General features: G+C 44.3%; 1 protein-coding gene across 1 annotated transcript; it reads right to left on the reverse strand.

Moving 5' to 3' along the window:
- Nucleotides 1-13,615: 13,615 nt before the first annotated feature.
- LOC136473068 (uncharacterized) lies at nucleotides 13,616-19,448 on the reverse strand. The gene is made up of 5 exons (XM_066470765.1): nucleotides 15,276-19,448; nucleotides 14,996-15,208; nucleotides 14,857-14,934; nucleotides 14,420-14,797; nucleotides 13,616-14,347 (listed from the first exon to the last, which is right to left on the reverse strand). Exons 1-4 carry the CDS (start codon nucleotides 15,654-15,656, stop codon nucleotides 14,726-14,728), a joined length of 744 nt encoding a protein of 247 aa, XP_066326862.1. The 5' UTR covers nucleotides 15,657-19,448; the 3' UTR covers nucleotides 13,616-14,347; nucleotides 14,420-14,725.
- Nucleotides 19,449-20,451: the final 1,003 nt, after the last annotated feature.

The raw sequence follows: 20,451 nt of genomic DNA on the forward strand, positions 1-20,451 counted from the left end.
GGATTGTGACCCTACACAGAGTCCACATTACTATCATCTCTGATAAAGGGTTAGTTTTTGTCTCTGATTTCTGGGAGCAACTGCAGCACTAGTCTTGGTACTCAGTCTCCTCAGAAGTTCAGCATATCATCCACAAACTGATGGTCAGACTAAAAGGGTGAACCAGGTGCTCGAGGATATGTTACGAGCTTGTGCCATTTCTTTTCCTAAGAAGTGGGATGAATGCCTGAAGTTAGCTGAATTTTCTTACAATAATAGCTATCAAGAGAGCATTCGCATGGCACCATCAGCATGGCACCATTTGAAGCTCTATATGGCAAGAAGTGTAGGACACCGCTTAACTAGGTTGAAGTGGGAGACTGTGGATACTTTGGGCTAGAATTCATCAAAGAGGCTCGAGAGCAAGTCACCATTATTCGAAGTCACTTGAAGGTAGCTCAGAGCAGATAGAAGGCTTATACGGACAAGTGAAGAAGGCCTTTGTAGTTTGAAGTTGGGGATTATATGTATCTCAAGGTGTCTCCTATGAGGGGTGCATCGGTTTGGTGTCCATGGTAAGCTAGCTCCCTGATATGTGGGTCCCTACCTAGGTTTTGGCACAGTGTGGCCTAGTGGTGTATCATCTCTAGCTCCCTGATGTTTTGTCTACAGTACATGATGTGTTTCATGTCTCACAGTTGAAGAAATGTCTACGTGTACCTGATGAAGCTGTAGAAGTTGAAGGACTTCTACTCTAGCCTGATTTGACTTATGTTGAGCACCCTATAAAAATCCTAGATGAAAAGGAAAGAGTGACCAAGAATAGTGTGGTAAAGTTCTACAAGGTGTAGTGGCAAAACCACTCTGAGGATGAGGCCACATGGGAACAAGAGAGCTACATATTGAAGCATTACTCCCACCTTCTCCCTAGTTCTGATAGTCATTTGCTACGTTGAAATGTATTTCCTATCTCCTTTCCCATACTAGGCACATGAAATCTCGGGTCGAGATTTTGTTTTAGGGGGCTAGATTTGTAACATCCTCGGTATTACACTGTACAATTTTTTTTCTAAAACACTACATGAGCATCATACTTATGTGTACATGTATAAATTATAGAGTGTAAAGCATTATACATAACTTGAAACATTTGTCGGAAACACGAAACAAATGTTATATTTCATGTCGCGTTGTATCACTTAAGGTTCCACATGAATTTTTACTGAACGAGAGTGCTATAGAATGCATATGTGAAACTTTAATAAAGTTTGTAGTACAAACTTCGTAGGTGATGATGAAATACATGCGGTCGAGAATGGGAGTCACTAGCTAGCTTATTTGGTAGCCTAGAAATCAGAGTTGACGCAAAATCGATCAAAACTTTGTCACTTTTCTTAAGTCTAAAAATGGGTCGACGAAGTTGAGTTTGACAATTTTTATAGGAGGATCGGGTTAGGTAGTGGCATGGTTTTAGGGTTTCTTTTAGTAGCCTGATATACCAGCTAGAGCATAAAATAGGTGGTGTAGCTACTGGATCATCGAATTGGCTTTTTGAGCAGCTTTAAAATACATGCAAGGCACGCTCCCGGTAGGCTATGGTGTCTGGGCACGGTCACCGCATCTCGACCGGTGTCGCCGCTCGCTCAAGCGTGCCCACGCGCACCGCCGCGCTAGCAGCATCGGCGTTGCTGCGCTTGGCACGCTACTCGCTCGCACACGCGAACGCTGGGCCGGGCAAGCCTAGCTACTCTACCTCCTTTGTCATGTCCTCTTGAGCCCCGCGACTCACTGTCGTGTCAAACTGCACCCCGGTCGCGCTGCGCACCGACCATCGCTGTCGCGTGGCTACTGCTCCCATTAACCTTTGGGTACACGCACGTGGGCTTGCCCCGCCTACCTTCACCTTCACGTCTGTGCCCGATGCGACGCCACGCCATTGCTTTCCCTGACTGCGCCACACCACATTTTCATCATGTCAGTCGGTCGGCCAAGCCGTGCCAAGGCCTAACCATAGAGCTAGCCCAAATGGTAATTGTGCACGTCTAGAGGTTGGTTTGGAGTCCAGCAGTCATGCCAGACTTGCCACCGCTACTACCATATGAACGTCCATCCCCAATTTAAGTTTTCACCCATCTCTGGCCGCCATAAGTCCAAACGGCAGTCATCCAAGCAATTGGCCTTGCATAGTCCACCTCCTTCCAATTAACCTGGCACACAACTAGATCAGGTAGTTAGCTTGTAATCAGAGTCCACCCGATGAGCTTTCGCCCTCCAGTGAGGTAATGCGGGGCGTTTTCCCCAGTGGTAGCCCGCCATGGCCGTCGAGGCGGGTGCTCGGCCAAGACAGTTGTGCCATGCTCCATTGTTTCAATTGAGCGGTGCCTTGTGTCATGATTGACTTGGTTGCCTCACTCAGTGTAGCAATTTTGTCGGTGGAGCAGCAAGTCACTGGGGACGTCATCGTCGTGCTTGCCGTGAACCAGAGCGACCCTGCGTACGTGCAAGCAGTCTTGCTATGCCTCGCTACTTCGTCCAAGCCATCCTATGCGTCGCTGGTGAGGCCCTCTTGCTCCTAGGGTAGCTGGTTGAGTGGTTGGGGCTGAGGTTCGCCGGAGCACGTGGCCATCACCGACGGATGTAGTGTTGCCGCTATGTCCGTGGCCAATTTGTTTGGGATTAGAATGGGTGTATCTAGAACCCGTAGGGTGTTATCAGTACTCTAGTAATGGAGGCTAGGTAGTAATTGTAGTGTTGGGCTTGACATTTCACCGATGTCGGTGTCACCACGGCCAAACCTCACCATGGTGCACGGCCACGTCTCTGTGCGACACCAGTCATGGCGTTTGTTACCTCGATTAGTAGCGCGTTGCACGTAGAGTGTCATGGTGGTGCTCGTTGGAGCCGGGGAGGTCCGTGCTCGCCAGTGTTTGGTCGGGCAGGCCACGGCCTCTGTTAGCTCTAGCCAATGACCTTGGGAAATAGAAATTGGAATAAGGGGAGGGTGGCAGATAAAAACATCATGACTCGGTGAAATAGTGCTCGAGTGAGTTTTGTGAATAGGATAGAGAATGAGGGCTCTTTTGCAAAAGAGCCAGCGCGCACGTGGGTCTCCCCGCGTTGGGCCTCAGTCACGCCGGTGGGCTGCGCACGTGGGCCACGTGGGAGTGCTGAGCGTGCGCGGATGTGGGCCGTGCCAGTTCAGAAGCGGGCCACAGCGAGGAGGAAGTCTGTTTTCATTTTTCAATGAATTACTAAAGAGTTATTCAATATAGTTTCGAGTTGAACTTTGGAAAATAATAGTAAATGTTGTGGGTATCCAAAAATGGTGAAACAAAAATTGTTAGGTTCACAAAAATGCTATCTATCTGTTGGTATAGTTGGTTCACAGTTAGATGTTACAATGATAGGTTCATAAATTCAAATTGGAAAGCTTAATATTAGTTAGCTTAATATTTGTAGGAATTTTTGTGGCAAACCGGTGGTAGCTTTAGCCATAAAATTTTTACAGTAGACTCATGAAGTTATTATGTGCTTAATGTAATTTTTGTAGCCCTAGAGTAGGTTTAAGTAGCTATTACTCCTTACTTTATTATATATAGAGTAAATCGGTGTTAGGAGTAGGAATAACTTTAGTTGCTAAGATAAGATATGTCACGCTGCATACTTGTTAGTGGTAACATTAGGTAACTTAGCACCTTAGTCGGTAGAACTCACTTAGGAGCTTGATAGATGTATTTTGTTTTAAGAGCTACTGTTGTCGTATTACTAAGTGTTGCATCATCATTTCATGCATGTAGATCACGAGTTGGTAGAGTTTGTGCCCATGGATGAATAGGATTATGAAGAGGTCATTGAGGAGTATGAGGAGGAGATCCTCATGCAGGAGGGAGCCCTAGAGCCTTTTGGTGCTGACTTTGATGACCCGCCGCCTGCCCAAGGCAATCCCCGATGCATAACCCATATTTTATGATCAATGAATATATATATATATGGTGTGCATTTACGTTACAGGCATTTTATGGAAACTACATGCATAAATATATCTACCTATGAGTCCTACTAGTACAGGTCGAGTAGCTGCTATGCTCAGAGTATTGGTAGCGTGAGTAACCTGCCGTTACTCACAATGGGTGATAATTATGATTACTCATGATAAAATGATGGAAAGGAAAATGGTGACCGGGCAGGGATATGGTTGGGTCCAGGTGGGTGTAAGAGGTTGTGTCCTGCGGCCAACAGGGCATAGCTTGGTTACACTTTTTCCCTGTCTATGTCGGTTAAGGACCGGTCGTTGCATAAGTCTCGAGGCAAGTCACAGATTTATTATCCCGAGCACATACTTGGGTATGGGCATAGGGAAGACTCGTTGCTATCTTGTCATGGAATCCAGCTCTTTCTAGACCGACTGATTGGAGGCGGGGATGGTGGAGGTCCTTGCACCGCACTAAGTACGGAACTCAGGAGTGGAGGCTTGGAGTCCAAGTTTGGATGTGGACCTAGACACCCAGGAGGGTGATGGGTTGGTCCTGCTTGTGCCTAGGGTACAAGCAGGGCTTGTGTTTTCGAGGTACCCAGCTAGGGGCATTGATTCGCGAATCACTGGGCAATCCGGTACGGCTTGTTTTAGGTCTAGCACCGTAGTAAGAACTGGAAGATGGAAGGTGATGAAATGGATCTGATTGATCAACTTCTGCTTAAAAGTAGGACATGTGCTTACATAGATTGGCTAGATAATAAATCAATATGGCTATTAATAATAACATAAATAAGGACTCACTATTAGTATTGCTTTCTGCAAAAAGGAAACCAACAAACCATAAAGCTCATCATATCCTTTGGAGTCGGGAAATTATTCCCACTAGTCGGATAAGTCTTGCGAGTACATTGTGTACTCAGGGTTTATTTACCCCTATTGTAGGTAACACATGAGGAGTACCTTTGTGTGGAGGATTCATCTGGTGGGCACAGATGGATCCTTGATCTTTATCGTTAGATGTTTATTTTTTATTTCCGCTGTTTAATATTCCGCACTCGGACATTTGGTAATGTAATAATGAATTTCTAAGAACTCTAGATGTATGAAATGGATTAAGTATTGTAACTCGTTCTCATTATTCGATTTCTGCTGTAGCTTGCTTTCGGGGCGCTTAGTGTCTGGTGGAAGATGAGCGCCTCCGTAAGTATGTTATTTCAGGCGGTTTTGCCATAGGCTAGTGATTGAGCCGCCCTACAAATCAGAGGTATTTATACATGGGGCATTTGTAGGGGTGGCTCAATCACTAGCTGCCCCTACAAATAGCAACACTGGGGACGGTTGGTGAGTGAGCTGCCCCTACAAATCCAACCCATTTGTAGAGACGGCTCATATCACTAGCCGCCCCTGTTGTTCCATTTGCAGGGGTAGCTGGTCTCATGGCTCCCGAGCACACACTGTAGGGGTGGCTCCATTACCAGTCGGCCCTACAAAAAAATTGTCCCATTGCTACAAACTATTTTTCATGTAGTGCCCTCTTGTGGTGCCTCTGGATGCACGAAATTAAGAAGTACTCCGGGGTGAACAGACGTGGACAGTGAAGATACTCACGCATGTTACTGAGGACCTTGCCTTGTGGAAGAAGTGTTTTGTCTTAGGTGTCGTTTGTTTTTTATTTTGGAGCAAGTAGAATCTACTTAATGGATTAGGCAATTTGACTAGGCTAACAGAAAGAGATTGTGGAATAGATGATTATATTCTATATTGTGTATGTGGTACATATATAGGCAGTCGGGGTGGCATGCAAGCCAACCACACGGGCGCACAAGTATAGGCGCACCATTACTATATTTACATCATGCTAACACTCCCCCGCAGTCTTATCGGGATGTTGACACTATTTTTTGCATGTGTCAAAATGATCAGAGTGGGCTAATCGGCAGGAGGAAAGTTACTGTATACGCTGACAGCCGATGAAAATCAGCTTGTAAAGATGATTGCCGATGAATGGTGGTGATCGATGGAAAGGTTGATTTAGACTTGGGCGTTGCTGATAAGGTTGGAGATGTTATTGTCGATGCCGATGAAGGAAGGCTTGAAGACTACTATTGATGAAACAGGAAGTATGCCGATGGAAAGGAGGTCGGTGAGATTTCCATCGTAATTGAGGTGGACAGGGAAATAGTTAGGAGTTGATTTCCTTTTCTATATTTGTTAGAATATGATTCATGTAAGAGTCACGTGTTTCCTTAGATATGGACTTGGTGTCCTAGTTGTATTTGGTTATGTCTCTTTAGATTAGGGTATAAATATAGATTGAGGGGCAATGTAATAAGATATATCAATCAATATCAAAACCAATTTTTACTCCTATTTGCATCTACTTACTTTTCGGTGACTTCGTCAATTTGCATATTTTTCCTTTTTTACGAGTTCTCATTGATTCGGCGAATTGCATAGCTTCAGTGCGACCTTCGGCGATTCTCAAGTTCCGCGTGAGTACCTCTTGGCCGTGACTTCCGGGCATATCGCTGTTGTCAGGACCAAAGTGCTCGTATCTTCATCCTTATCGATTAACAGGTCAAATCGACTGGCACGCTTTGGATATCGATTCGGGTATTAGCCCTTTGTGTTTGCAGATCCACTTTTGCATCAACACATCTTTTGGCACGCCCGGTGGGACCAATCAATCCGATTAATATGTTCAATTCCGAGATCAATTCAGAGAACATTATCGCGGTATCAGAAGAAGATCTTAAGGAAGAGCAGATGCAGGTTATGGAAAAGGCTGTAGAAGAATACAGGCAGCTTTGTCTGAAATCGTTTAGCCTAAACAAGAGTGGACAAGTCATCCAGAAGCAAGATTTGCCGTTGCCTCGGTAGGTTACCTTTGACTCCAATCCTGGTAAACTTCAAGAGATGGTTAATTCTACAGTAAATCATGCTTTGATTAATCATTCCAATGTGCTGTCCAATACTGTTCATAATGCTGTGGTTCGAACTCTCAAAGAAGGACAAGCGTCACCGCATTACGTTGGGCCTGCCTATCACCAACCAGAGCTGGCATCTGTCAATACTCCATCGGCTCCCTCAGCCGTTGTGGGTACAGAAGTTACTTCCCCTCCAGTATCGGCAGGCTTACCTAATATTCAATCTACACCGATACGATCAGATCCGGTACTACTAGGAGGACGAGTTCAGCTTAATACAGATCTATCGGCATCAGCTATGTCAGGCCCTGTGTCTCAGAATAGCCAGATTCCTGCTAATTGGTGGGGATATGGTATGCCTCCGGAGTCATCTGCTTTCAATCCTAGATTACCTCAAGTGTTTGATGCAGTAGGAAAAGCTCCTATACCATCGGCTGTTTCGCCGATGGCTCAAGTGCCTCAATATGCCACAGCAACTACTGTGCAACCAACTCTAGGAGGTTTCCAGATGCCTTTTGTTCAAACACCCAATTCAGGTCCATCGGCAAGCTTACTGCCGATGCAGCAAAAAGCCCCTGCTATGAGTCAAACTGGGGTTCAGTTCATGCCTCAAGCTGGTTATAATTATCCAACAATGTCAGCAAATTACCAGCCATCGGTAAGTTTTGTACCAATGAGTTCTAATAATGGTTGGTCAGGACAGTTACCTGTTCAACATACAGTTCAGCAGAATCAGCAGGTTGCAGGGATTCAACAAGGTCATATGCAAGCTGGTGTCCAGAATCAAGCATCGGCAGCTCAGCCGATGAATCCTTTCCAGCAGGTTAATGGACCACAAGTAACGGCAAATATGCCGATTGCTGGAGATCGTGGGCCACAAAGATATGTGGAGGGATATCAGCATGTACCTCCTGTAGAAATTCAGCCAGTTCGTCAGCAGGAGGCTGGTGCTTTTTGGGCCGATAAGATAGCAGAAATTATGAAGGATCAGTTTGGGATAAAGCCCAAGGTCAATACTTATTCTTATCGGACTCCTTACCCTCCTGCATATGATTTAATTCCTCTCCCAAATCGGTACAAGGTACCAGATTTCACTAAATTCTCTGGGCAAGATGATACATCAACAATGGAACACGTCAATCGCTTCATTATTCAATGTGGAGAGGCAGCTAGCAGAGATGAATTAAGAGTTCGATTATTTTCATCATCTTTGTCTGGATTGACATTTACATGGTTCATTTCATTACCACCAAATTCTATTATTACTTGGGCTGATCTAGAAAAACAATTTCATAAGTATTTCTTTGCTGGAATCCATGAAAAGAAGCTTACCGATTTAGTAAAATTGAGACAGCGTAATGATGAATCGGTAGAAAGCTTTGTGCAAAGGCTACGAGATGTAAAAAATAAGTGCTACAGCCTGGTGCTGGATGATCGGCAGCTTGCCGATCTGACTTTCCAAGGGTTATTGCCACATCTTAAAGACAGATATGCTTCTCAGGAGTTTGAAAGCCTCAGTCATCTTGTGCAAAGGATCTCTGATCAAGATACTAGGGTTTTTGAACCTAAAAAGAATTGGAGTAAAAAAGTATCATTTGTCGAAGAAATAGGAGATTCTGATTCTGATGAAGAACCAGTTATCGGCTTAGCTGAGTGGGTTAAGAATAAAAAGCCGATATCTTGTCCCTTTGGTCAGAAAGAGCCAGAAAAGTTTACCTTTGATATCACCAAGGCCGACAAGATATTTGATCTTCTGCTTCAAGAGGGCCAAATAAAGCTGTCACCTAATCATGTGATCCCATCGGCAGAAGAGTTGAAGAAGATCTTGTACTGCAAATGGCACAATGCAACTTCACACAGTACAAATGAGTGCAAGGTGTTCAGGCAACAGTTACAATCGGCTATTGAATCTAGGAGAATTAAGTTTGGTGCTGCCAAGGCCCAGAAGCCGATGAAAATTGATCAACACCCTTTTCCAGCAAATATGTTGGAGGCCAAAGGGAAGACCAAGGTATTGACGTCAGAGGCTGCTGAGAAAAATGCATCAGTGGATCCCCAACATCGGATAACTACCGATGATGCAAAAAGTAAGGGTTTGCTGGGAGAAAGCAGTAGTTCCAAAAATCCTCCTCGACCTGGCATTGTGATTACTCATCGAAGGCAGCAGGAGGGTTGGCGTCAGCGTAATGACCGATATCGATAACAGCAAGAAGAGAGACGTCGGGAAGAATGGTATCGGCATAAAGATCATTGGAGGTGCCCGTTTTTCATCCATTGCTAGGAAGAAGGTATTAAATTGCCAACTGTTAAAAATTGCCCTGAGTGTAATGGTTATTATGGGGTCAATCGGTCGAAAAGGAGGTTTCAACCTGGCAATCAGGGTTTATTTATCAATGAGCCGATCAGAGGCAGAGCATTAGTGCATGATCGGCTGGGGGGCAGACTTAGTGTACATGAGAGGCTTGGTAAACACGCTGGATATTTTCCAAGGAATCAAGAGGAGCTTGAGGAGATGGCAAACGCAAGAGTTCCCGATGAAGAAATATTCTACAGGGACCCTAATATACGCCGTGTAGAATCAACTAGGACCTGTTATCAGCCGGTTTGGAAAACCAAGTTTCCTCGATGGTGCCCGGAGGGTCTAACAAAGACACAGAGAAGGAGGATGCAACGTGAGCATCAGGAGGATTTATACCGAGAGGAAAATTCCTCCAATGAGAGGTCTGGTCATCAGCAGTGGCAGGTAAAACACAAAAATAAGGGTCCATCGGCAGATGTTAATATGGTATTCATGTTGCCGATGGAGTTTTTGGCACTATCTAATAATGAGGAAGAAGTTGTTCTCTCTGATCAAGTAGCTCAGTTGACACTAGATCCAATGATGGCTGTTTTTGAGAAACCTACCGATGACGAGAGACAGCATCTTAAGGCTTTGTTTGTGAAAGGCAGAGTTGATGGGCAGCCTGTATCTAAGATACTTATCGATGGAGGGGCTGCGATTAATATTATGCCTTATGTGATGTATCGGAAACTTGGTAAGGGAGATCAAGACTTGACCAAAACCGATATGATGCTGAAGGATTTTGAAGGCAATGTGTCACCGGCTAAAGGGGCAGTATGCGTTGAATTGACTATCGGCAGCAAAACCTTGCTGACGATGTTCTTTGTTATTAATGGCAAGGGTGCATATAATCTGCTTCTAGGGAGGGATTGGATTCATGCTAATTGTTGTGTTCCTTCTACAATGCATCAATGCCTCATACAGTGGATTGGGGATAAGATTGAGTTTGTCCCTGGTGATTCTTCTTATATCATCGCATCGGCAGAATCAGATACTTATGAGCGAACTAAATGCATATCAGGAGAAGTTTGGGAAAAAGAGTTCCTTAGAGTTGTTGATTATGAAATTCCACCGATCCAAGCAGTCGGTTCTGAAGAAGAGTTTTAATGGATAGGTTTGCCGATGATGGAAAATTAGGTCAAGGGTATACATCGGTAGATGATTTAGTAGAAGTAGATATTAGTGATGGCGATAGGCCAAGACCTACTTTTATTAGTGCTAAGTTAGATTCCAAGTGTAAGCAGCAAATAATTGATTTGTTAAAAGAGTATAAAGATTGTTTTGCTTGGGATTATACTGAGATGCCTGGATTAGACCGATCGGTAGTTGAACATCGGTTACCTATCAAATCTAGATTTCGGCCACATCAGCAGCCAGCGCGCTGATGCAACCCTAATATACTTCCTGACATTAAGGCCAAAATAACTAAATTAATTGAGGCAAAGTTTATTCGGCAGTGTCGATATGCAGAGTGGATCTCTAATGTGGTTCCTATTTATAAGAAAAATGGAAAACTTCGTGTTTGTATTGATTTCAGGAATCTTAACAAAGCCACACCGATGGATGGCTATCCAATGCCGATTGCTGATTTGTTGATTGATGCTGCAGCCGGACATCAAATTATCAGCTTCATGGATGGTAATGCAGGTTACAATCAAATATTCATGGCTGAAGAAGATATTCCCAAGACTGCTTTTAGATGTCCAGGTCATGTAGGGCTGTTTGAGTGGATAGTCATGACATTTGGTTTGAAAAATGCCGGCGCTACTTATCAAAGAGCTATGAACTTTATTTTTCATGAATACATCGGCACATTAGTGGAGATCTACATTGATGATGTAGTGATTAAGTCTGGAGATATCACAAAACATCTAGCCGATCTACGAAAGATACTGGAGTGCATAAGGAAGCATGGATTGAAATGAATCCTAATAAATGTGCGTTTGGTGTATCGGCAGGTCAATTCTTGGGTTTTATGGTGCATCAGCGGGGCATCGAAATCAGTAGGAAGTCTATTGATGCAATTAACAAGGTGGTTGCTCCTGCCAATAAAACTGAATTACAATCTTTGATCGGTAAGATTAATTTCATTAGAAGATTCATATCTGATCTGTCGGGTAAGATCAAGGCTTTCAGTCCATTACTTAAATTGAAAGCTGATCAGGAATTTGTATGGGGAGCTGAGCAGCAGTTAGCCCTAGATGAAATTAAGAAATATTTAACAAATCCTCCAGTGCTAGTTCCACCTCAACATGGGAAACCTTTCAGGTTGTATTTGTCAACTGATGATACCGTTATCGGTTCAGCTCTTATTCAAGAATTTGAAGGGAAAGAACGTGTTATTTATTATTTGAGCAGAAGATTAGTGGATGCTGAGACGAGGTATTCGGCCATCGAAAAATTATGTCTGTGTTTATACTTTTCTTGTGTCAAATTAAGACATTATTTGTTATCTACCGAATGTACGGTCATATGCAAAGACGACGTAGTCAAGTATATGCTGTCGATGCCGATATTAAGTGGTAGAATCGGCAAGTGGATTTTAGCATTATCAGAATTTGAACTACGTTACGAATCGACTAAGGTAGTTAAGGGGCAAGTTATGGCTGATTTTGTCACTCAGCATTGTAATACAGTGGACTCTCTGGAGGTTACTCCTTGGACACTTTTCTTCGATGGGTCCACATGTGGTGAAGGAGCAGGTATCGGCATTGTGTTGATTTCACCTCAAGGAAGGAAGTATGAGTTTTCATTGCCGATTGTTGCTACATCGACAAATAATCAGGCTGAATACCAAGCCTTGATAAAAGGGTTAGAATTGCTGAAGGAGATATGTGCCGATGCTGTTGAAATCTTTGGTGATTCTATGCTAGTTATAAATCAATTGGCTGGGATTTATGAATGCCGAAGTGAAGTTTTGATTTCGTATTATGAAAGATGTTTGCAATTGTTGAAAGGATTTAGAGATTTTTGTCTTGAACATATTTCTCGACTGCATAATGAGGAGGCTAATCGACTAGCTCAGCATGCTTCAGGGTATTAGCCTATTCAGGAAGTGCTAACATTGGCAGTCGATACCGATGACTGGAGAAAGGAGATTGTCGATTATTTAAAGGATCCATATAAAAAGGTTGAAAGACGTATAAGGTTCCAAGCTACAAAGTATGTGCTCCTCGATGATGAATTATATTATCGAACTATAGATGGAGTTTTACTTAGATGTGTTAGCAGTGATGAATCGAAAAGCTTGATGGGTGAAATTCATGAAGGAGTGTGTGGGGCGCATCAATCGGCTTTCAAGATGAAGTGGATGATCAGAAGGAATGGATACTATTGGCCGACTATTCTTGAAGATTGTTTTAAATATTTTAAAGGATGTCAGGGGTGTCAAAAGTTTGGAAATATTCAAAGAGCGCCTGCATCGGCTATGAACCCTATAATCAAACCTTGGCCATTCCGAGGATGGGCTATCGATCTCATCGGTCAGATTTATCCGCCATCGAGCAAAGGACATAAATTTATTCTGGTTGCTACCGATTATTTCACAAAATGGGTTGAGGCAATTCCTTTAAAAAAGGTGACATCGGCTAATATAATCGATTTTGTGAAAGAGCATATTGTTTACCGATTTGGTATTCCTCAGACTATCACTACCGATCAGGGTACTATTTTTACATCAGGAGAATTTGATGAGTTTGCTGTAGGTATGGGAATTAAAGTTTTAAATTCTTCTCCATATTATGCTCAAGCTAATGGTCAGGCTGAGGCTTCTAACAAAGGGATCATCAAACTCATTAAGCGCAAAATTAAAGAAAATCCTAAGAGGTGGCATACAGTATTAAATGAAGCCTTGTGGTCATATCGGATGTCATATCATGGTGCAACCAAAGTAATGCCTTATCAGTTAGTATATGGACACGACGCAGTATTGCCTTGGGAAATTAAAACTGGCTCTAGGCGAAAACGTTCTCAAAATCAGCTGACAGCCAATGATTATGATACTCTTATGAAGGATGAGTTGGAAGATGTGGCGGGTCATCGGTTAAGGGCTTTAGTTAGCATCGAAGAAAATAAGAAAAGAGTAGCCAGATGGTATGACAAGAAGGTGAAGGTAAAGGAGTTTGCCGATGGAGATCTGGTCTGGAAATTGATTTTACCGATTGGGACTAAAAGTTCAAAGTTTGGAAAGTGGTCTCCTAATTGGGAAGGTCCATATCGGATAAATCAGTCTGTTCCTGGTAACGCATATATTCTAGAAACCCTCGAGGGGGTTGTGTTTCCCAGAGCATTAAATGGAAAATATTTAAAGAAATATTACCCTAGTATCTGGATGGATGCATAAAAGTATAAGTGCCGATAACAGTCCTATCGGCTAGAATTATACAAGGATGTCGATGTCTCATAAAGTGCCGATGCAATAGACAAGATTTACAAGTTTAACAAGGATTGGATAGCCAATATCGCACGCAGGCGAATCTGGTCGGCTTCCTTCATTTCTTTGATGTCTTCATCGACAGCACCCTCCACAGGCTTGAGTTTTTTCTTCATGGCCAAGGCTTTGTGAGCCTGGATGTCTCTTTCTTGCTGAAGGGCCTTGATGGCATTGGGTAGCTGGCTTTCTTCTTGTTGGGCATGAGTTAAGGCTGCCTCGACTTCTTTCAATTCAGCCAATAGAGCCATCCTCTTTGCCGATAAATCTAAAATTTTCTGCTTAAGTCCAGCGCCCGAAGTTTGCAAGTTGCCGATGCCCTTGTGCTTCTCATCGGCAATCTATTTTAGTTATAGCATCTCTTCTTTGAGTTGAGCCTGAGCTGCTCTATTGGCAATGCGTTGAGCAGCCCGTTGATATTGCAGTTGGCGGCTTTCTAAATGGGCTACTGGGAAGAGTACTTCTTCAACATTGGCAGGGACCTGGCCACGGATTGTTTTGAAAATTGCCTTTGCGGGGTCCGAGTCATCTACCAGTTGGGTGGTATCCTGCTGTAACAAGTTCAGGAGAGCTTCCAGCTTGGACTTAATTTCTGCTGATATTGTTCCCAGTGCAAGGGAAGAACTTGTTTCCTCTCCATCATCATCAGAAACGTCAATGGCAAAGGAAAATAGGTTGTTTGGGGAGTCTTGTTCCTGAGAAAAAGAAAAAGAGGTCAGTTAAGGATAAGTATGAATATTGTAAATCGACTAGGTCAATCGGCTTACTTGTTTCAAGGCAATTTCCTGTATTTGGCTGGAGGAAGCAGCCTGGAGCGTGCTGTGTGGAGGATCGGCTGAGCTTGCCGATGGGATATATTCTGTGGCCTCATCGGTGGTTGACCCTTGGGGTATGATGACCGATGGTATGTCCTGTATAGGAGGATTAACTGCTTGCTCAGTTGCATCGACTGATTCTGGCCGGCTTGCAGACATTGGGGCAAATGTGGGGATTGGCATGGACTTCTATCGTTTTGGCTGTGCCTCAGCATCTGTTAAGGCTTTGCGCTTTGCTTGGGCCTCAGCAATGGTTGGCTAGGGGGCATCGGCACTTGTTGGTTGTGGAGCTTGAACATCTGGTACGCTTGCCGATATACCCATTTGTTGCTGTAAAACAAGTGTAAGGTATGATATTTAATAGGTAAAATGTAAAATCAAAGGAATACCTCTGAAGGTTTGCCAGAGGTAGTGGTGCTTGATGTCGGAGGAATTGCCGATGACGATCCAGCAGCGGCTCTTACACCCTGATGATTAATGTTAATACAGTTTGTGATCGGCATGAGTAGAAATAAACAGGGTTGTTACCTTGAATGCCTTGATTAGGGTTGTAGCAGCAGCCAATGGAGTAGCCCTAGATGTAGCCAATTTGGACTTGGAGGTGATGGTCTTGGCACGGGTCTTCTGGTGAGTCAAAGCAGCTAAGGTGGGGGCGTTGTAGCCGATCGGTGATATCGGGGAAACAGGCTGAAGATCGAAGGGTTTCCCACTTTTGCTCATAGATGGTGCTGGGTTGTTAACCTGTCATGAGAAAGTCAGTTACCGATATATGAAAGGAAAAAGCAGAAGGGAGTTAAAAGAAACTTACTGCGTCATCGGGGATGGCGTATTCAGGGTCGATCATGTGCCGATATGTGTGAGCAGATGTAGCAAACAGTTGTTCCTTCCACTCTCGCCACCATTGCTTATATGATTCGGTGATGAAAGATACTGGTGTCCAGATGGATATATCGACATCTGTAGTATCGGCATCGGGGGAGAGTCGCACTACCTTGCTCCAATCTGTTCCGCGGGTGATTGTTTCTCTGGGTTTGATCACATCGGCAAAACAAAGTTTGATTGGCAGTTGCCCAAAAGCCAATTGACGGGATACTGCCGATGGGTTGTAAAATTCATATGTGATATTGGTGTTTTTCCCGCTACCGAATGTGTTTACTGGGATTGCCCTAGGAGTAATGATGGCCATCATGAGTTCATTATCCTGATTCAGAGTGTCATCGGCAAAGTTGAAAAGAAGAAGGAATCTGTTTTCTTCGTCAATATAAGGTACCCAGGCCCTATGATCACGAGAAAGACCATTGTAGAAGCTTTGGAAGAATCTACCGATCTAGTCTTCATTGGCCTCTATTCCAGGGAGGACAATTATGGCTTCACCAAAATTGAGGGGTGAGCGTGTTGCCGATTCCTCATCCCCAAGCACGTGGTCTTCAGCAATTTCTCGTGGGAATTGTTGGGCGAAGAAGTCCCATTGCAAACGTTTGTGCATATGGGCATTCAGCCACATGTTGATAAACCACCACGGGCCTCCTAAGTTGCCGATGGGTGCATCAAGCAAAAGTTTCTGAGACACTTGATGAAGAAGATGATAGGTGGAGCTCAGAAGGTATCGGCCAAGAGGGAACCTTACACCATTAGCCAAGAGTTCAGCCACGGGGAGGAAGGCGTTGGTTGGTCCTACTGATCGACCACAGAAGATAAATTTTTCTAACCACATATTCAAGAATGTGGCATGTTCCCTCTGGTTAACTGTCCCGGTCTTCTGGCATTCTTGAATGTATCCCGTCCAACCGCCGATGTTGCGGGTATTCACCCTATATTCAGATTTTCTACCATAGATGGAGCCTTCATCGGCAGTTGAAATATCCAAGCCAGTGAGCATGTAGACATCGGCAAGTGTGGGAGTAGCTGGGCCATGTCCAAACATATAAGTGTTTGTTGTGTCTAACCAGAAGTAAGCAGCTGCAATCATCATTGACTCGTTCTTTTGCATATCGGCAATGGATAGCCTAATGCATTGGTCTAGCTTCCGTTCTGCCCAGTGTACTTGCATCGACCTGTTGACCCTCAAGTACCAATCTTTCCACCCTTTGGTGGTTTTGGGCCAAGATCGGAATGTATCTTTCCATAAATTCAGAGAGAAATTTTGGGCTCTAAAAGGGATTCTGTTAACCTCGGCATTAATCAGATCAGTTGGATCTGGGTTGCCCATTGGTCCTAGGCATTGGACATGCGGCTGATCGGTTAGAATAACTAATTTGTTGCGAAGTTCCTAAGTTTAGATGATTCGAAGAACAAAGAAAAAGAGAAAAAATTACCAACTGTATGAACTCGCAAAGACCAGAGGAATCGAGGTAAAAGGTAATGGAAGTGGAACAAACCGTAGGGACGTCGAAGTTGATTGCCATTATCTTGAGGTGGATGGGGGCACGAGCCGGAGACTCGAGGTTGACGCTGGAGAAAAGGTCTTATTGGTTGAGGTCGCGCAGTTGTTCGTCGGAGTCGCCGCCGGAAAGAGAGAATGCCAAAGATTGGAATCTGAGGGTAGAAGATGGGCGTTCCGGAGAAATCTATTTATAAGCCGCTCGGAGTAGGGGTATTTTGGACTTATCTCTATGCCGCGTGCATGTGGGTCGAGGTGGTTCAGGTGGATATGGTAACTGTTCGCACGATAATCAAGGGATTGTATAGATGATTCGATGGCAAGTAATCATGACTTGGAAGAGATCTCGGTACAGGATATTTTAATTCTAAAAATGGCGGCATTATTATGTTAAGATCTTGCCGATGGATTATTGTTTCGGTATCTTAACCATAATCAGGGCAAGAGTGGTTGAAAATTATGCGATATTTGCTGAGGTGCGTGAATCAGGACTAGATTTGATTAGATTTGATAACAGATCAAGTTTTGGTTTGGAGGATGAGTTACGGTAATTGGGCGAAGGCAGACGTTATCTGGAGTAAATTTCGGAGAATTAATGGTTTTATACTCCGAAATTGGGGGGCATGTGTTGACACTATTTTTTGCACGTGTCAAAATGATCAAAGTGGGCTAATCGGCAGGAGGAAAGTTACTGTATACGCTGACAGCCGATGAAAATTAGCTTGTAAAGATGATTGCCGATGAATGGTGGTGATCAATGGAAAGGTTGATTTAGACTCGGGCATTGCTGATAAGGTTGGAGATGTTATTGTCGATGCCGATGAAGGAAGGCTTGAAGACTACTGCCGATGAAACAGGAAGTATGCCGATGGAAAGGAGGTCGGTGAGATTTCCATCGTAATTGAGGTGGACAGGGAAATAGTTAGGAGTTGATTTCCTTTTCTATATTTGTTAGAATATGATTCATGTAAGAGTCACGTGTTTCCTTAGATATGAACTTGGTGTCCTAGTTGTATTTGGTTATGTCTCTTTAGATCAGGGTATAAATATAGATTGAGGGGCAATGTAATAAGATATATCAATTAATATCAAAACCAATTTTTACTCCTATTTGCATCTACTTACTTTTCGGCGACTTCGTCAATTTGCATATTTTTCCTTTTTACGAGTTCTCATTGATTCGGCGAATTGCATAGCTTCAGTGCGACCTTCGGCGATTCTCGAGTTCCGCCTGAGTACCTCTTGGCCGTGACTTCCGGGCGTATCGCTGTTGTTAGGACCAAAGTGCTCGTATCTTCATCCTTGTCGATTAACAGGTCAAATCGACTGGCACGCTTTGAATATCGATTCGGGTATTAGCCCTTTGTGTTTGCAGATCCACTTTTGCATCAACACGGGAGCACGGAGAGAACGTTAAGACTGGATCGAAACTAATGAAATACATATGTTGGAAGACCCTTGGTGAAGACGTCGACGTATTGGGATGTCGTGGGGACATGGAGAACCCAAACCTGACTGAGGGCGACACACTCCTGAACAAAGTGGAAATCAATCTCAATGTGCTTCGTGCGCTGATGCTAGACAGGATTGGTGGAGAGGTAGACAGCACTGACGTTGTCGCAATAAACCAGGGTGGCACGGCGAATATGGTGGTGAAGCTCGGTAAGTAACTAGTGAAGCCATGAAGCTTCAGTGACACCATTGGACATGGCTCGATACTCGACCTCTACGCTGGTCCGGGAGACTATGTGCTGATGCTTGGAGGACCAGAACACCAGATTGTCACTGAGGAACACCGTGTAGCCGAAGGTCGAGCGGTGAGTGTCGGGGCAGCTAGCCCAGTCCACGTCAGTGTAAACAACAAGCCCGGTAGGTGGAGAGCGATGCAGAGTCAAGCCAAGGGAATGAGTACCCTATAAGTACTGTAGGATCCACTTGAGAGCGGCAAGGTGCGGCTCGCGTGCATCACGCATGTAGAGACATATCTGCTGGACGACATAGGCAATATCAGAACGAGTGAAAGTCAGATACTGTAGTGCACCAGCTAAACTACGATACTGAGTTGAGTCAGCAATTAGAGGACCGTCAGCGGACAACTTGGAGTGCAGGTCGACGGGGCTCCTGCAAGGTTTGCAAGCACTCATCCTGACGCTCTCCAAGATGTCCAAAGTGTACTACCGTTGAGAGAGAAAAAGGCCATCATCACAGTGGGCGACAGAGACACCAAGGAAGTGATGGAGCTATCCCATGTCAGTCATAGCAAACTCACGCTGAAGGGCTACAATAATATGTTGAAGAAATCTAGCTGACGAGGTGGTGAGAACAATATTATCAACATAGAGCAGCAGATATGCAGTGTCTGATCCCCGGTGATATATGAACAGTGAAGTATCTAACTTGGCCTCAACAAAACCAAGGGGCAGGAGATGGGAGGTGAACCTATTATGCCAAGCACGAGGAGCATGCTTTAAACCATAAAGAGACTTGTTGAGCCGATAGACATAACCAGGAATAGAAAAATCAACAAATCTAGAAGGTTGTACACAGTAGACTGTCTCTGTCAGAGTGCCATGCAAGAATGCATTTTTGACATCCAGCTGATGAATAGGCCAAATTTGAGACAATGCTAGGGACAGAACCACCCGAACTGTTGCTGGTTTCACCATAGGACTGAAAGTCTCATCATAATCAATACTGGGCCACAGTGTGAACCCTCGCAGAACCCAGCGAGCCTTATAACGATCAAGTGAACCATCAACAGGAAGTTTGTGATGATATATCCATTTACCGGTAACCAGATTGACTCTAGGAGGTCGGGGAACAAGACACCAAGTGTCGTTGGCAATGAGTGCATCAAACTCAGCTTGCATAGCGAAGCGCCAATTGCGGTCTGACAAAGCATCACGAACGGAGCGAGGAAATGGCGACATGGGCATAGCATGGAGATTTAGACGATCCATAGGCTGAGCGATGGTGGCCTAGCCACGCGTGCTCTTGGGATGCGCATTGTTGACCAGATCAATGACGACTGGCCGGGTGGAGATGGTGCGCCCAGTTCTGCTGGCAGCAACCCGGGACAAGGTGTCCATGAGGGTAGCAGAAACTAACACAGTGGGGGTGTGAAAGCTCTAGTTTGGTTTTGGTGAATTGATGAAACCCTAAGTGCTAACATAGTTTATCAAAGTGATTATGAGATAGGTGGCACTACTCCAAGTGATGAAGCAATTGTGAAGATCATGATGATGGTGATGATCAAGCGCTTGGACTTAAAAAGAAGAAAGAGAAAAACAAAAGGCTCAAGGCAAAGGTATAAATGGTAGAAGCTATTTTGTTTTGGTGATCAAGACAATTAGGGAGTGTGATCACATTTAGGATCTAGTGCAATGCTAACACCCTTGAAAATGTTTTGTGAAAATATGCTAACACATGTGCACAAGGTGATACACTTGGAGGTTGGCACATTTGAGCAAGGGTTAGGAACTTCACCGGCGGAGTGTCCGCCCGTAGAGTGCAGACAGTCCGACAATGCCACCGGCGCCCTATACAGAAAAGACGGAGGTCACTATGAGTGACCGGACATTGGTCTCGGAAGGACTGATGCGTC

The sequence above is a fragment of the Miscanthus floridulus genome, chromosome 8 (assembly GCF_019320115.1).
Source record: "Miscanthus floridulus cultivar M001 chromosome 8, ASM1932011v1, whole genome shotgun sequence".
NCBI classification, from domain to species: Eukaryota; Viridiplantae; Streptophyta; class Magnoliopsida; order Poales; family Poaceae; genus Miscanthus; species Miscanthus floridulus.

Bases quoted from the DNA above. Each gene is read 5' to 3' on its own strand.
- LOC136473068 (XM_066470765.1), bottom strand. From the start codon at position 15,656: ATGATGGCCATCATTACTCCTAGGGCAATCCCAGTAAACACATTCGGT. The intron at 15,209-15,275 runs GTAAGTTTCTTT...TTCTCATGACAG, and splicing joins ACGCCATCCCCGATGACGCA to GTTAACAACCCAGCACCATC. The intron at 14,798-14,856 runs GTATTCCTTTGA...CTTGTTTTACAG, and splicing joins CCTCTGGCAAACCTTCAGAG to CAACAAATGGGTATATCGGC.